Source organism: Rattus norvegicus, chromosome 14 (genome assembly GCF_036323735.1).
Source record: "Rattus norvegicus strain BN/NHsdMcwi chromosome 14, GRCr8, whole genome shotgun sequence".
NCBI classification, from domain to species: domain Eukaryota; kingdom Metazoa; phylum Chordata; class Mammalia; order Rodentia; family Muridae; genus Rattus; species Rattus norvegicus.
Genome location: NC_086032.1, coordinates 20,440,698 through 20,457,655, shown reverse-complemented (window position 1 = coordinate 20,457,655; position 16,958 = coordinate 20,440,698). Strand labels below are relative to the sequence as shown.

The 16,958-nt window shown below is 39.1% G+C and overlaps 1 protein-coding gene and 1 long non-coding RNA gene across 4 annotated transcripts in view; one reads left to right on the top strand and one right to left on the bottom strand.

The window, feature by feature from the left end:
- Window positions 1-281: 281 nt before the first annotated feature.
- The window catches only part of LOC120096584 (uncharacterized), a 47,366-nt gene continuing 30,689 nt past the window's right edge, over window positions 282-16,958 (bottom strand). The window contains exons 3-6 of one of the 2 annotated variants that reach the window (XR_005493193.2): window positions 12,262-12,465; window positions 10,347-10,447; window positions 9,795-9,858; window positions 282-8,187 (exon numbers count right to left, since the gene is read on the bottom strand). This is a non-coding gene — a long non-coding RNA (uncharacterized LOC120096584). The remainder of the gene's footprint in view (window positions 8,188-9,794; window positions 9,859-10,346; window positions 10,448-12,261; window positions 12,466-16,958) is intronic. The other variant, XR_005493195.2, reaches the window with a different exon arrangement.
- On the top strand, window positions 4,429-9,895 carry Fdcsp (follicular dendritic cell secreted protein). 2 transcript variants are annotated; one of them, XM_063273447.1, is made up of 5 exons: window positions 4,429-4,463; window positions 6,144-6,213; window positions 7,224-7,256; window positions 8,523-8,720; window positions 9,811-9,895. In XM_063273447.1, exons 2-4 carry the CDS (start codon window positions 6,160-6,162, stop codon window positions 8,679-8,681), a joined length of 246 nt encoding a protein of 81 aa, XP_063129517.1. In that variant the 5' UTR covers window positions 4,429-4,463; window positions 6,144-6,159; the 3' UTR covers window positions 8,682-8,720; window positions 9,811-9,895. The 2 variants fall into 2 exon arrangements, with proteins under 2 accessions (XP_063129517.1, NP_001009505.1); NM_001009505.2 differs by lacking the exon at window positions 9,811-9,895 and having other exon boundaries at window positions 8,523-8,721.

The following is a 16,958-nucleotide window of genomic DNA, read 5'->3' as shown; positions in this document are numbered from 1 at the left end:
AATTATTCCACAAAATTGAAACAGATGGATCACTCCCGAATTCCTTCTACGAAGCCACAATTACTCTTATACCTAAACCACACAAAGATCCAACAAAGAAAGAGAACTTCAGACCAATTTCCCTTATGAATATCGACGCAAAAATACTCAATAAAATTCTGGCAAACCGAATCCAAGAGCACATCAAAACAATCATCCACCATGATCAAGTAGGCTTCATCCCAGGCATGCAGGGATGGTTTAATATACGGAAAACCATCAACGTGATCCATTATATAAACAAACTGAAAGAACAGAACCACATGATCATTTCATTAGATGCTGAGAAAGCATTTGACAAAATTCAACACCCCTTCATGATAAAAGTCCTGGAAAGAATAGGAATTCAAGGCCCATACCTAAACATAGTAAAAGCCATATACAGCAAACCAGTTGCTAACATTAAACTAAATGGAGAGAAACTTGAAGCAATCCCACTAAAATCACGGACTAGACAAGGCTGCCCACTCTCTCTCTACTTATTCAATATAATTCTTGAAGTTCTAGCCAGAGCAATCAGACAACAAAAGGAGGTCAAGGGGATACAGATCGGAAAAGAAGAAGTCAAAATATCACTTTTGGCAGATGATATGATAGTATATTTAAGTGATCCCAAAAGTTCCACCAGAGAACTACTAAAGCTGATAGACAACTTCAGCAAAGTGGCTGGGTATAAAATTAACTCAAATAAATCAGTAGCCTTCCTCTATACAAAAGAGAAACAAGCTGAGAAAGAAATTAGGGAAACAACACCCTTCATAATAGACCCAAATAGTATAAAGTACCTCGGTGTGACTTTAACCAAGCAAGTAAAAGATTTGTACAATAAGAACTTCAAGACTCTGAAGAAATTGAAGAAGTCCTCAGAAGATGGAAAGATCTCCCATGCTCATGGACTGGCAGGATTAATATAGTAAAAATGGCCATTTTACCAAAAGTGATCTACAGATTCAATGCAATCCCCATCAAAATACCAATCCAATTCTTCAAAGAGTTAGACAGAACAGTTTGCAAATTCATCTGGAATAACAAAACACCCAGAATAGCAAAAATTATCCTCAACAATAAAAGGACTTCAGGGGGAATCACTATCCCTGAACTCAAGCAGTATTACAGAGCAATAGTGATAAAAACTGCATGGTATTGGTACAGAGACAGACAGTTAGACCAATGGAACAGAATTGAAGACCCAGAAATGAACCCACACACCTATGGTCACTTGATTTTTGACAAAGGAGCCAAAACCATCCAATGGAAAAAAGATAGCAATTTCAGCAAATGGTGCTGATTCAACTGGAGGTCAACATGTAGAAGAATGCAGATCGATCCATGCTTATCACCCTGTACAAAGCTTAAGTCCAAGTGGATCAAGGACCTCCACATCAAACCAGACACACTCAAACTAATAGAAGAAAAACTAGGGAAGCATCTGGAACACATGGGCACTGGAAAAAATTTCCTGAACAAAACACCAATGGCGTATGCTCTAAGATCAAGAATCGACAAATGGGATCTCATAAAACTGCAAAGCTTCTCTAAGGCAAAGGACACTGTGGTTAGTACAAAACAGCAACCAACAGATTTGGAAAAGATCTTTACCAATCCTACAACAGATAGTGGCCTTATATCCAAAATATACAAAGAACTCAAGAAGTTAGACTGCAGGGAGACAAATAACCCTATTAAAAAATGGGATTCAGAGCTAAACAAGGAATTCACAGCTGAGGAATGCCGAATGGCTGAGAAACACCTAAGGAAATGTTCAACATCTTTAGTCATAAGGGAAATGCAAATCAAAACAACCCTGAGATTTCACCTCACACCAGTGCGATTGGCTAAGATCAAAAACTCAGGTGACAGCAGATGCTGGCGAGGATGTGGAGAAAGAGGAACACTCCTCCACTGTTGGTGGGATTGCAGACTGGTACAACCATTCTGGAAATCAGTCTGGAGTTTCCTCAGAAAATTGGACATTGAACTGCCTGAGGATTCAGCTATACCTCTCTTGGGCATATACCCAAAATATTTCCCAACATATAAAAAAGTCACGTGCTCCACTATGTTCATCGCAGCCTTATTTATAATAGTCAGAAGCTGGAAAGAACCCAGATGCCCTTCAACAGAGGAATGGATACAGAAAATGTGGTACATCTACACATTGGAATATTACTCAGCTATCAAAATCAATGACCTTATGAAATTCATAGGCAAATGGTCGGAACTGGAAAATATCATCCTGAGTGAGGTAACCCAATCACAGAAAAACACACATGGTATGCACTCATTGATAAGTGGCTATTAACCCAAATGCTTGAATTACCCTAGATGCCTAGAACAAATGAAACTCAAGAGGGATGATCAAAATGTGAATGCTTCACTCCTTCTTTAAAAGGGGAACAAGAATACCCTTGGCAGGGAATAGAGAGGCAAAAATTAAAACAGACACAGAAGTAACACCCATTCAGAGCCTGCCCCACATGTGGCCCATGCATATACAGCCATCCAATTAGACAAGATGGATGAAGCAAAGAAGTGCAGGCCGACAGGAGCTGGATGTAGATCGCTCCTGAGAGACACAGCCAGAATACAGCAAACACAGAGGCGTATGCCAGCAGCAAACCACTGAATTGAGAATAGGACCCCCGTTGAAGGAATCAGAGAAAGAACTGGAAGAGCTTGAAGGGGCTCGAGACCCCATATGTACAACAATGCTAAGCAACCAGAGCTTCCAGGGACTAAGCCACTACCTAAAGACTATACATGGACTGACCCCTGGACTCTGACCTCATAGGTAGCAATGAATATCCTAGTAAGAGCACCAGTGGAAGGGGAAGCCCTGGGTCCTGCTAAGACTGAATCCCCAGTGAACTAGATTGTTGGGGGGAGGGCGACAAGGGGGGGAGGATGGGGAGGGGAACACCCATAAAGAAGGGGAGGGGAGGGGGATGTTTGCCCGGAAACTGGGAAAGGGAATAACACTCAAAATGTATATAAGAAATACTCAAGTTAATAAAAAAAAAAAAAAGAAAGGTTAGGTTATTTCTCTAGGTTTTCAATTCATACAAGATGATGATAATTATCTAAAATGCGTCAAACTTTTCTCCACGATCCAAATTCTACAGACCACATGTGTGGTCTAGTAGACTTCTGGCTTCTTTCTGAAATAAGAACCAATGGGTCCTCCACTGCAGTCTAGCAACCATACTGTGGTTTTCAAAGTGAATTTCCCTACTACTAATTCTAACCCACTAATGATTAAAGGAGTTTGTATTTGCATGACTGCTAGAATGTATCAGTGGCATTTCCTTCTGTCCCACCCTGTCTATGGATTATAGTTGAAATGGTGCAAAGAGATCACTTAATTCCATTGGCCACACAACAGTGCCTTCAGCCACACCTCAGTCTGTGGTCTGCAAGCTGCTTCCTGAATATCCACAGAGATGGGTGTTCTTGATACTTAAAGTTTTTCCTTTTAAAGTATTCTACTATGTTAACACATTAAATCTTTCCTCTGACATCTGAGTCCCAAAAGCTTATGGCCTTTTGTTTGACAATCTGTTCACCTTGTTTCTTATGAATCCCCTCAAACTCTTTTTCAAAGAAGAAAAATCACACACACACACACACACACACACACACACACACACACAGGCAGACAGACAAACAGACAGACAGACAGAAAGACAGAAAGACTCGGGGTGGGGGAGCAAACATGCGCTTAACATTTCTACCTCTGGATGAGAGCCTACTCTGACCTCCAAATGTTCAAAATGAAAACATATATGGTGATATATTGTATTTAGCAGATCACCAGTTCAGTTCTCTTTGAGTCAGTGAAACAAGGATAAATGTTGTTACAGATAATAAACTTTAGTGTTTCTTTGGGTTTTTCCACCCTTAGAGTGATAATATAAAATGCTGGTAATAGGCGGGTCTGGGAAACCAACTGCAGCAGTCAACACAATATTGGCAGAACTCTAGTTGTGGATTTTAAATTAAGTACTAACCCTCTCAATTTCTCAGGCCCTTGACCTACACAATGGGAAGGTCTAATAATCATTTTTGCACTTGCTGCTGTTTTAGAGATTAGGTGGTTTAATAGATATGTAACACTCATGTCTGTAAAGCAATAAGCCCCAAACCCATGAGAGACAAAACGTAAAGGAAAACCACAAAGGAAATATTCAGCATCATTCAGCCATAGTTCCGATGAAACTGACAATGTCACTCATTTCTCAGTTTCAATGGATTATGATGGTTGAGCTGGTAGGATACTGATTGATCCCAGGGAGTGGCTTTCCAGCCATGGACTTCTCCATTCCATTGCACTGGGAGTGTATAAAAGAGATTCAATGGTGAGGGGCCTGTCATCCACCACTGACGACGGCAGCATCAGTGGGAAGAAACTGAGTGGAGAGTTTCAGGTAAGAGGGCTCTGATTTACTGCTGCAAGCTATAGTCAAAAAACTCTTCTGGAGATCGATGCTATGTGTGCATATTCCTTTTTTATAAAGTACCAGAGTTGAAACTATCATGGAATGCTTGCTTGAAATTACAAACAATAATTTGACTATTATTTCTGTTTGTTAAATTTTCATTTCCACCATTTTTCTATACTAAGGATATAGTTTAAGATTGACCATAAAGGAATCTTTGCAAGGATGGGCACTGATGCAGGGGATGGGAATGAGATGAGATTCATCATTTTGAATTTTATGGACCAAGTCAGCAAAGATTTCAGGCATTCTATGGGTAAAAAGAATTAAGCACTTTTGATTTTGCCGCATGTAGTGCTGCAAATCTTTAGTGAAAACATTTGGGAGACAGAGGCCAGTGATTGGATCTCTGGACCTCTGAAAGTTTGAGGCCAACCTGATCTACCAAGTTCCAGAACAGCCAGAGCCACATAGAGTGAAACCCTGTCTGGACAGAAAAAAAAGAAAAGAGAATTACCACTTTGTTAGTAACTCCTTAAAGTATTATCCTTTATGCCCCATTCTAATATGTCGTATTGATTTTAGTATAAAAATGATTTAAATTCTCTTTTATATCAACCTTTGGATGAATGAAATTGTTGTGCCACAAAACACATCTGACTCCTTCATAACGTTAAGACTTTTCAATAGAACAATATACTGTGATGGCTTGAGGGAACAAAAGGTCATTGGTAATTATGGCATGTAGCCATTTATAAAACACAAGACATGGTCCAAAGGAGTCTGTGATTTTTTACCTCTCTGTTTAATGAGATTTTAAATAATCCTTGAAAATCATCCCATTGTATAAAATTATCTACAATTCTATACTCTTCAAAACTTAATTCCCCACTCTATCTCTTCCGTATGCTCTCAATATTTTGTAACTTCTATTTATAGTGTATACTCCATGTTGCTTTACATTACGAAGACTTAATTATTTCTGAATAGTCTCCACCTGAAAGGGCTCAGGCAGGCCTTATAGTTATTTCCTTGATAGTGGCCAGCACCATGTTTGAACAAAGAAGGTAAAAGTGTATTTGCATGGGGTTATACGATCGTTTTTCTATACTGAGAGTTGGTCACTGGAATGCTAAACTTGACAAAATTTTTAAATGCCTGTCTTTAAATTCATCACTCTTCTCCTGGTATGCTGTAGAGTCCAGTTACATTTTCACTGATATGATGAGAGAGAAACAAAGACAGAATTGAAGATGTGGCAATATTTTATTCTTTCATGTTTTAATCTCTGCCTCATAGGTACATAGAAAAACTCAGAAAGTGATAAAAATAAATAGCCATGATCTCAAAATCACCCCAAAATGATGTTAATGACATGAGAAATGAGCTAAATATTCCTCAGAAAACTGTATTGCATACTGAACAGTAAATCTCTAGTTAGTAAGGTATTTAAGACAGCATTCATAAATATTTTTAAAGAAACGATATAATGAAGTCGTAAAATCACAAATCATCCCTGTATTTACTTTTGAAAAGTTTCCCACTGGTAAACAGACAATAAAACTGCAAATGACCGGCTAAGTCTGGAGAGCTGTTAGTTCCACACACTGTACCGGGCTTGTATCACCTGGATTTCTGCTAATATTCAGTCTTCCTTACGATGTCTAGGACATTTCTAAACAAGATGAAAGCTCTTCTCCTGCTCTCTGCCATCCTGGCAATAACTGCTTGTCTCCCGGTGAGTAAATCACTTCTAATCTCTAAAGCGTTTACGAACTTTAGATTCATGATTCTCCATGATGTTATTACTCTCTCTTCACATTTCAGTGTATAAAGATATTTACAACCTGACCTGTAGCATTGTATTTCAGGAAATGTCATATGCTCCTTGGTGCATGACTGATCCCATGTAGTTCTTGTGCATAGCAAATATGGCAACATCTAAAAATGCGCTCTAAGAAACAGGAGCAACATCCAGTGCTACAACATGTGCCTGAGAGCTGGCTCAGTTTCTATTGCTGTGATAAACACCATAACCAAAAGCAATTTGGGGAGGAAATGTTTTATTGCAGCTTGCTGTGCTTGGGTCACACTCCGTCACACGTCAGAGCAGGAACTAAAGACAGAAACAGGAGACTAGAACTAAAGCTGAGGCCATGGAAAGGTCCTGCTCACTGATTTGCTCCCTATGGCCTATTCATTGTGCTGTCCAATACAACTTAGGACCACCTGCTCAGAGACAGTGCTGCATGGAGTGCGCTGGGCCCTTCCACATCAATACCTAAAGAAGATAGTGCCCTATAGACTTGCCCAAGAGAAATCAGATGGAGACATCAGGTTCCCCTTCCTAGATTATCCTACCTTGTGTTGAGTTGAGAAATCCAAGGATTGATGGTTGATTCTCATCACCACAAAAAGAAAAAACAATTATGATGCCCAGTAACAATTTTTACTGAATATTCTCTCTATATCATCTGGATAACCAAGTCTTATATTTTAATGGATAACTTGAAACAGCATTAGAAAGTAGTTGAACTATTTCTCACATGTACATGTATATATTTCTCCTGTGCACACCTGTATATTTCTCACATGTACACATGTATTTCTCATATGTACATGTGTATATTTCTCACATGTACATGTATATATTTCTTGTGTGTACTTGTGTATATTTCTCTCATGTACATGTGTATATTTCTCACCTGTTTTCATCAGCACAAATTAATCTCACTGATTGCCTTTCAGGTGCCTGAGGACCAGGAACGAGAAAAACGAAGTGTAAGTTGCTTTTCGTCTTCCCATGCCAGCTCTTTTTCTGTGAGATAGTCACAACTGTGCTTAAATGCATTTAGTCATCCAAACCTCTTGACCTCTACAGAGATTCTCAAGAGTCTTTGGGGTTTTAGCGTTAGACCAGTATATAGAGTTTGATATTTGGAGGAATACCTGAATTCAGTATAAATTAATTGGTTAATGTTTGCCTATATAGAGGCAAGTATCTTTTCATCTCGTGTAGCAATGACATGCAGGTTTAGTTGTGAGTCACTCTGTGACAAAGGGCACAGTGCAGTTCCCACAAGGGAATTTCCCAAAAGGTGCCCCCTCTTAAAGGCACCATCTCCCAGTACCACTGAGCTAGGGACCAAGTGATCCGCCTAAGGAAAGTGAACTGTCTAAGAACACTTGACATCCCATTCCAGATGGTAGTAAGCCAGTCTTGATAACCAAAGCAGGGAAAAAAATCAGTAAAACATTATTTTGGTATGAACAGACAAGTAAAAACATTCAGGAAAAATGGGGGGATGGGAACGAATCAAAGACATACATACAGAATGATTGGGACTTAGTAGGCCATGTGCTCTGATGAATATGTACCTGTCACATCCTAGAAACTCAGCACTCTATTATATACAGCAAGAACAAGGAGAAGTGAGTGAGCTAATGTCAGCAGAAGGTCTCTGGATTGGGTCAGTCTTGGGACCCAGTCATTCAGGAGGAGGAGGAGGCAGCATTTGATGCTTTCTGTACACACTGGTTTTAGCCAACCATAAACATTTGGTACATTGGCTAGGAAAAGGCTTAAACGTTCTTCTGAGCCTGATCTTGACTTGCCATTCCCATTAGTCTGAGACATTGGGATCACTGACCTGGTCATGCTTAGGTCAATAATATAGCACTTCGCCCATTCAGCACAAAACCAGGTAGAAATCTAGACACAGAGTGAGAGAAAGAAAGAGACGGGTATTTTTCAACATGTGGTTTGATTAATGGTCAAGTGAATCAAAAGAGGTAAAGATTACAGAGCCTTTACCTCTCTTATCATGGCCTTATAGCTATAGAAAGGATTATTTGAAAAAATTTGCTTTGAAGTCTGAGATTTGGAATATACTTATCTCTAATTTTCTAAACTGAAATAATCAAGCCCTTGTAAATTTTACAAATAAAAGCTGCAAGTAATTTAGACCTTTTAAACTTACTCCTTAATATGACAAACCCACATGAAAGACAGCAAGAGTAAAATAAGCCTTTGCTTTTTATCAACAGGCCAGTGATGAGTTACCTGAACGGATTTCTTTTCCCCCATTCGGGCCTCCATTTGGTGGATACCCCCCATTCTTCAATCAAGGCAACCCTTGGTATTATTATTATTATTATAATCCTTTTCTTGTGCCCATCATTCCCCCTACAACTCGAACTCCTTAACAGCAAATGAAAGAAAAGTCACACCGTGGTTTACTTAAGGTGAGTATGCATAGCACAATCACTTTTGCTGTTCTGTTTCCTATTCTTGAGTTTGAATGCATTGCTCCATTAAAGTAAATGTTCCTCTGTGCCTAGCTATGAGGATCCCATCTGTTTTACTATTTTTCTGTGGTAGATGTTGGTACCAACAGTAGAGTTGTATACTATGTCTCCTTTAGGTCCAATAACACAACAGTTTAAAGTCCTTATTTGCTACAATTTAATAAATTGTTTTCATATTTTTATTTAAGCACTTTCTACGAATACAGTTGTTCACTTTGAGCTGAATCACAGAACTAGGTGATGCAAAATGTTAATGTAAAGCTAAGACTGGATGAACTTATGGACCTAGACAGGAAAGGAAAATTCATTCCAATCCTTAGAAAAATAATGTAAGATTTTTAATGCTAAAAACCCAAAGCAATGTTGTAAGTGTACAATTTTTTTTAAAAAACCTATAGCCCTATGTTTCAATTAAAATAGAATTATTGTCATCTCAACATACCAGACTCAAAGTGATGAATCTGCAAGTCCTGGGTAGATTGGGTACAGGTTATAATGTAGACTAAACACAAAATATTATAATATTATAATATAATATAATATAATAGAAAACAAAACACTTCTCACTTTAACACACATAAATATGTGTATATATACACATGCACGCGCACACATGCACAAATACACACAAGTACACACATGAACATATACGTGCACACACCACACACACACACACACACACACACACACACACACACACACAAAGGCTCTGACTTTTTCTTTTTCTTTTTTTTTTTTTATTCGGAGCTGGGGACCGAACCCAGGGCCTTGTGCTTGCTAGGCAAGCGCTCTGAGCTAAATCCCCAACCCCGACTTTTTATTTTTCTACTCAGCATTTATGTCTTAAATACTTTCCAGGTCTTGAGCTACATAGATTTTTATGACAACATATATGATAGAATGCAATACACATATATATATATATACATATATATGTATATATACTTGTATATGCATAAAGATCTTATTTGCTTTCTAGAGAATGACCCATTTGGATTAGTAATCATATACCTTCCATTTATTTCAGGCTACTTTGAAACTGAATGTGAACCACTTCCTTGAAGGCTCAATATTCCTGTTAAGAGAGAAAAATAAATGCAACTGAAATAGCATACGCTGTGGTCTCTTGGGAGTCTTTTTACTAAGCATAAAAGGGAAGATCCTGGGTTTTTAAGTTTTCAGGGCTGTTTTTTATTTTCCATTTTTAATGTAGCATTTCCTTACTTTGGGGGAACTTTATATAAGCATACAATGCATTTTGATGCTGTTCATTCTTCCATCACTCCCTCACTTCTCTCAGATCTTCACCTCCCAACATTGTGTCCTCTTTATTTTTTAATAGCCCACCATGTCCAAGTTGAGTTGCCCATAAACTTGCCCTTACTTGCCCATCCACATGAGCCATATCCTTTTTCTTTCTATTAAACTATATCTCGTTTAGTATATTCTTTTGTAATTTTTTATTGGCCATTTTATTCATTTACAATTCAAATGTCATATCCCCTCCGCAAGCTGCCTACCTCCTCCCCCGAACTCTAAGAGGATGCTTCCCCACCAGCTTACCCACTCCTGCTTCAGCAGGATAGCATTCCCCTCTCCTGGGTCATCAAGCCTCCACAGGACCAAGGAGATGAGCCACATCTTTAAAAACGCTGACTCTCCTTCTAGAAATCATTGAATATGAAAACTTCTCAGTTAGGGGTGAAGGCTTTCAAGCCTTCCACTTCATGCTGGAATGTGGAGTGATTCCACTGGATAGTACATATGCAGACAAAACAAAATCACAGAGGACTCAGGAGCACAGTGGTCCTGTCATGTTGAGAAGAATCTGTATTGCTCTGGTTTTTCTCAACCTCTGATTCTTACAATATTTCTACCACCTCTTCTGCTATTGTCCCCAAGCCTTGTGTAAGGAATATGACACTTATGCCCCATGTGTGGCTGAGAACTATACAGACACCAAGCCTGTGAATTTTGACCAATATCAAATTTCTGCCTTCACAACCCATAATTCACAGAAACTTCTGCAATGAGGTCTGAGAGCTGCTGTGACATAGGGGACAGAGAGTGAATTTAGAAAGCAAGTTGATACTCAGGCCCCTTGTCAGAATAATATATTATAAAAAAACGTGAGACATAAAATTTAACATATTTTAATATACATATGTGTATTGTATACCTAGGCATGTGTCTGTCCAGATATACATGCATGTACATAGAAGCCAGAGTCCAACCTCAAATGTTCCTTCAGGTGCCCTCCACTTCAGTTTTCTAGACATGGTTTCTCATTGGCCTGATGCTTGCTGATTAATCTAGGATGGCTGTCCAGCAAGCCCCACCCATCTGTGCGTGCTTCTGCCTTCTCAGCATGGCGATTGGACATGCATGTCACCTTACCAGTTTTTCGTATTAGTTTGTTAGCTCTGGATACCAAACTCATTGTGTATATGCTTACATGCTATCTTAGTTACTCTTCTATTGGTGTGAATAGACATCAGGACAAAGATAATTTATAGAAGAAAAGATTTAATTAGGGGATTGCTTACATTTTCAGAGGGTGAGTTGGGGATCATGACATCAGGCCGGCATGGTGCTGGAGAAGTAACTTAGGTTTTAGTTCCAAGGCACAGCACAAAGGCAGAAAGACAGCCAACAAGGGACGGAATGGGCTTTTAAATCTCAAAGCTCACCCTCAGTGATATACCTCCTTCAACAAGACCACACCCCCGAATCCTTCCTAAACAGTTACATAAATTGCAGGAACAAGCATTTAAATATATGAGCCTTTGGGGGTCATTCTCATCTTCACTCAACACATGGAAATCGCTTTCTTCACTAAGCTGTTGGCCAGCCCTGCGTAGACTTGATCGATAAACACTTTAAGAAAAACGTGAATAGTAGAGGTGATTGACTCAACAACCCCGGAATATCCTGAATGAAAGTGTTCACAGGCTCATGCTGTATAAAGGCATCGATAGTATCCAGGAGTCAAAATTTACCTAATTCAACTAAAATAGCATTAATACTGCTATTACAAGTCACAAGGGCTTTAAAATCACTACAAAGTTAAATCCTCCCAAATCTCTTTCTTAGATGGAGAAACTGAAGCTTGGAGAACTCCCGTGGATCTTAGATGCTTGTAGCTCTAGCAGGTGATAGAAATGCAAGATAAAGCCACTGCACTCCTCTGCTCTGGTTTCAGGAGCACTTGTACTAAAATAAACTCTGAGTTGGGGTCAGAGACTAGTAAATCTATTTCTTTTTACCTCACTTCAGGAAGAAAAATCATTATATGGCTTTTAAGATGACTGCTAGCTGTTGACCTCGCTGCCACTTTTATCTCCAGGATTACCTCAAAGCACAAATTGAACGTTGTTTCTGACATGCTTAACCAACACTTAAAGTTCCTTATGATCGATGGTGAAAAGTCAACTCCCAACCCCATCCACCACAAACATAGGCCCAAAGGCCCACATACCTTCTCCCATCACTTGGGCCCACATATTCCACGCTCAGAAAATCCAGGCGTTGCCACTGTCCACAACCAGACTTCGTCACACAACTGTGCCTTTGCCATGGTGAGTTCTCCTTGGGAAGCATACAGTCCTCCAATTCAGTACTCAGATTCAATTTATCTTTTAAGAATCAAGTCAAATATTATGATCTTCATAAAAAGATCAGCCTGTCAAAAAAGATCCACACTTTGACCTTCTCCCATCGTACTTTATTTCTGCCCTTTGTAATTCTGACCATGCTATGCCTTCTAATAGAATAGTCCACATTGTTTTCTGCATATTACTTAAACAATGGAATATAAATCTAAATGCACTCGACTGAACATGTTATTAAGAACTACCAATTCCTAATATTTTTTAAAAAAGCATTTTCACAAATATCATTATGGAAGGTGGCAAAATGTTCATTCTCTCAGAAAATGAAATTATCAAAACCAGTATTTAAATGATGACAAATTTCCTCTGTTCAATTACAATTTTAGCACAGCCATTTGAGTAATTTCTTGGCTACCCATTTTCTGCTATAGGAACTCTAAGATCCAAAAAATATCCAGTCATAAAATTTTGGTCTAACTACAACTCACACATCTCATTATACATGTATTAAACATTCAAGTTCCTGAGGACTTAATTGAATGTTATGTGGGTTTTTCAATAGCAAAATTACATAATTTCCTACTAACCTGATGGTGAACACAGAGTAATGCCCTGAAGGAGAGAAAGGTACCAGGTGGTAATGAAAAAAGAAATCTACCTTGCAATATAAGAGAAAAGTCATTCAACAAATCTATCTTGGACAATGAGCCTTTCATTGTGTCACAATTGCTGCCCTTGTCTCCGTAGTTAATTACCAGGAAATTAGAAAAGTTCTGAGACTGTATTTCTCCACTGCAGTAAATTTGTCCACAATGCTACTACCCTTTGCACCAACCATGGAAACACTGCCATGCTCTGTGTGTATCCTGGCTGAAAGTCAAGGTCAGCCTAATAAGCCATTTAGTTAGGCCAGAGAACAGAAACTTCTGCCTTCCTAAGTCATTTTCTGGGATTACAGACTCCTTATGCACTTGGATAATAATCCCTTAACTAAAGCTTCTAATACTAGGACATCAAGAGGAACAAATGCTATGGTATTGATTTTATAGGAATCACTGCTGAAATCTAGACTGACATATTGGCTACCATTGTAGGACTGGAGACCAGCATGGAAGGAAAAGGGAAGGCCTAGGATCATGGGTAACCAAGTTTCTAGGGGCCTAAGACTGACAATGGCTACTATAACCTAGGAGAATTTAGGGAATGCATTCCTCTCTCTCTCTCTCTCTCTCTCTCTCTCTCTCTCTCTCTCTCTCTCTCTCTCTCTCTCTCTCCCCCCTCCCTCCCTGCTTCCCTCCCTCTTCCTCTCCCTCTTTCTTTCTCTCTCTAATCTTAGATACATGTCCTCAAGTCTCAAATTAGAACTTTGATCTTATTCTTTTAGTCATTTTCCATTTTGGGGGTTAGAGGAGAGATCCTACCACGTGCTTTTGATTATCCAAATTTATGATGCAAATATATTAATTAAAATTAACCCGTTTGTCCATCTGAGAATGTAGACATATCTTTAATCTCTAACATCTTTAATGATGTATTGTTAAGAAACTATCCCAATAAAACCTGTCAATCAAACCTCCATTTTTTACCTAGAATCTAATGTTAGTTTGTAGGATTGGGACCATCGAGTGAATTGTTTTCCAAAGTGTACTCCTTGCAACAAACATCTCATCAGAAGACTCCAAAATATACATTTATCATTAAAATACTTGCACTGTAAATTTCCAATAGGCACATGTATTCTTGAGAGAACCAGTTGAAAAAGATTTTTTTTTTTGGTCCAGGCTTTCAAAGCTAAACTATGAAAGAACCATTTGCCCAAAGCATCTAAAAAGTAGTTAATAAAACTAGTGTGTCTCCAAACTGTGCTGTTTAAAGTATAACCAGCTTGTGGATACAGCAAATTCATGGAGAATAATATATACTATATATAATTATAATATTACATTATATTTATTATTGAATTATATATTATATATTATTGAAAGAGATTTTCATGGGAAAAATATAGTTACATTATTTTGACATAGGTAAAACAGTTATCTTGTCACACATTCAGTGATCGGTCCCAAGACCCTCCAACCCTCTCCCAGTACCTGAGCAGTACCTCAGATGCCTACATCCCTTAATAAACAGAAGATGTGGTGTCTGCTCGTGGGCTATGTACATCAGCCTACATGCATTAAACTGCTCCTGGGTTGCTTATAAAGCATAGCACAAAGTCCTGTGCAAAAGTGTCCAGTATAGATGGGGCAACACAGCCTAATTATGCGGCCCAGGGAAGGGGTCAGAACGGAAGGCCAGGGCCCTGGAAGATGGTGGAGGAACCACATCTTAGCCTGCACATCTTCTTCTCATTTGCTGGTACTGAGCACGGGACAACCACGTAAACAGTTTTCTGCTTGGAAGCTTCTCTGTTTATTTTTAAAATATTTTTAATTTGTTGTTGGCATCTCTAAATATTGAACTGGATACAGAAGGTCACCTGTACCCTTTTTTGTACTGATCATGTGCTGATCCTTAAGAACTTGGACAAAGATATTTTCCTTGATATTCTTACATGAAAGGGAAGTAAAAACATACAGAAGCTTAGCAAGTGTAACAGGTCTCCTAGGGTGGTTTTAGATTTGCTTTGTTTGCTTTTATTTTTTTTTAATTCTTTGAGAGATTCATACAATACTGATTATATTAACTTGCCTCTAAGTCCTTCCAGATTTCACACCCTCTCCCTGCTGCAGTCTTCCCTACTCTTCAAATTTTATTTTTTTTAATAACTCAAGTTCAACTTTTTCTTCTTGAATATTACTAACTGTGGCCATCTACTGGAGGATGGCCCACCAACCAGGACCTTAAAGATAATGAATGCTCCCTGAAAAGCCATCAATGTCAGTAGCTCCTCAGAAGTCGAGACTCTAAGTTAACCTCCTCTCTCAGTATTAGACTGTAGACTGACTGGATCTTGTGCAAGCAACCACAGCTACTTGGAGTTCACAAGAGCAGCATTTGTCAGGTCTGGAAGACCCTGATTCAGTCTAGTCCTTACTGACTCCTACACTCTTCCTGCCTCCCCTTTCCTGGTGGTGGCTAAGTCTGAGGGTAGGGGCGAAAAAGACAAAAGGAACTAGTTCTGCCTGAATTAGGAAAGGCCCCATGGGTAACTTTAACTGAACCTTAGTGGATAAATTCCTTATCTTCTCACTTACTTCAAACTGTTTTTCATATTGCTTGAAATAGGATCCTCATAGCAGCCTCTTCCCAACCCCTCTAAGTGAACAGCTAGATGGTTATACACTCTCAGGATCCATAGGAAAGAGTGCTGCGAGCAGACTGAGAAGCTTCCGGGCTCGCCTCTCAGAGTATGAGGTTGCTTTGCATTCAGAGCTTGAGTAGATCGCATACTCACAAACCAAAGGTGGTGAATCTGTTTCAGACTACTAAATATCTACAACTGGGGTCTTACTCAGCAACGTGCTGTTCTCCTCAGAGATTTAAGGATGTGGGCGTTTTATATCCCTTTTACTTTTCATTGAAGAACGATAGAATATCTAGAGAGCTAGCTACACAGTTGAGTTTACTTAGTTCAACTCAGCGATGACAGCTCAAAGCTACTCAGACTTAGATTGCCTGCACATCTTCTCATTTGCTGGGACTGTCCCATGCCAATAGCATTTGTGTACGTGCTGGACTTGACTAGGCGTTGCATAGTAGCAGACGGGACTGGATTTGTTTGAGTTAGCTTTTTCATTCAAACTGCCTGAAACGGGAACATTGAATAATCCATGTGGATCAGAGGATACAGTTGAGCTCTCCAAGCCCCTCCACTTGGAGTGAGTGGACGATCTACTTTAGAAATGCTGTTCTTCCAAGACTGGACCCCCAGTGAACAGGATTGTTGGAGGGAGGGCGGTAATGGGGGGAGGATGGGGAGGGGAACACCCATAGAGAAGGGTAGGGGGAGGGGTTACGGGGATGTTGGCCCGGAAACCGGGAAAGGGAATAACAATCGAAATGTAAATAAGAAATACCCAAGTTAATAAGGATGGAGAAGAAAAAAAAAGAAATGCTGTTCTAAAGAGAAAGCTTCCCACAATTCACAGGTATTTTGGACACATTCCCCTTCTGAAGTGACTTTTTTTTTAATGTTTGAGTCCCTTTTTGATTATTTTTTAACAAAATAATGAAACAACTTAAAACTTTTATTCTTAATTGATGGTTGAAAAATGACAGAGTGGAATAAAGCGTCTTCAGAATCTGGGGACTGATCAGACCATAAACTTCCACCTTTATCCCCTGACATCCTGAGGCAATAGGATGATTTAGCCATCAACATACACAGGCTGCCAGGAACAAAGAAGAACAGAAACAAACTTCTAAGAAATAGAAAGTCTGGACGGATTGTGGAGACGCTGCACAAGTATCCTCTGGATCAGAACAATGTTCCCAGCTTTCCAAGACATGTAATTGTTCTAAGAAACTGAGGAATACATAAAAATTCTACAATGCTGATGTTATTTCTGACCTACATTCTGGCAGTTCTACATGTGTTCCAGTAAATACCTACCTCCAT

Coding starts and splice junctions, on each gene's coding strand:
- Fdcsp (XM_063273447.1), top strand. CDS start 6,160: ATGAAAGCTCTTCTCCTGCTCTCTGCCATCCTGGCAATAACTGCTTGT. Junction 6,214..7,223: donor CAATAACTGCTTGTCTCCCG/GTGAGTAAATCA, acceptor ATTGCCTTTCAG/GTGCCTGAGGACCAGGAACG. Junction 7,257..8,522: donor AGGAACGAGAAAAACGAAGT/GTAAGTTGCTTT, acceptor TTTTATCAACAG/GCCAGTGATGAGTTACCTGA.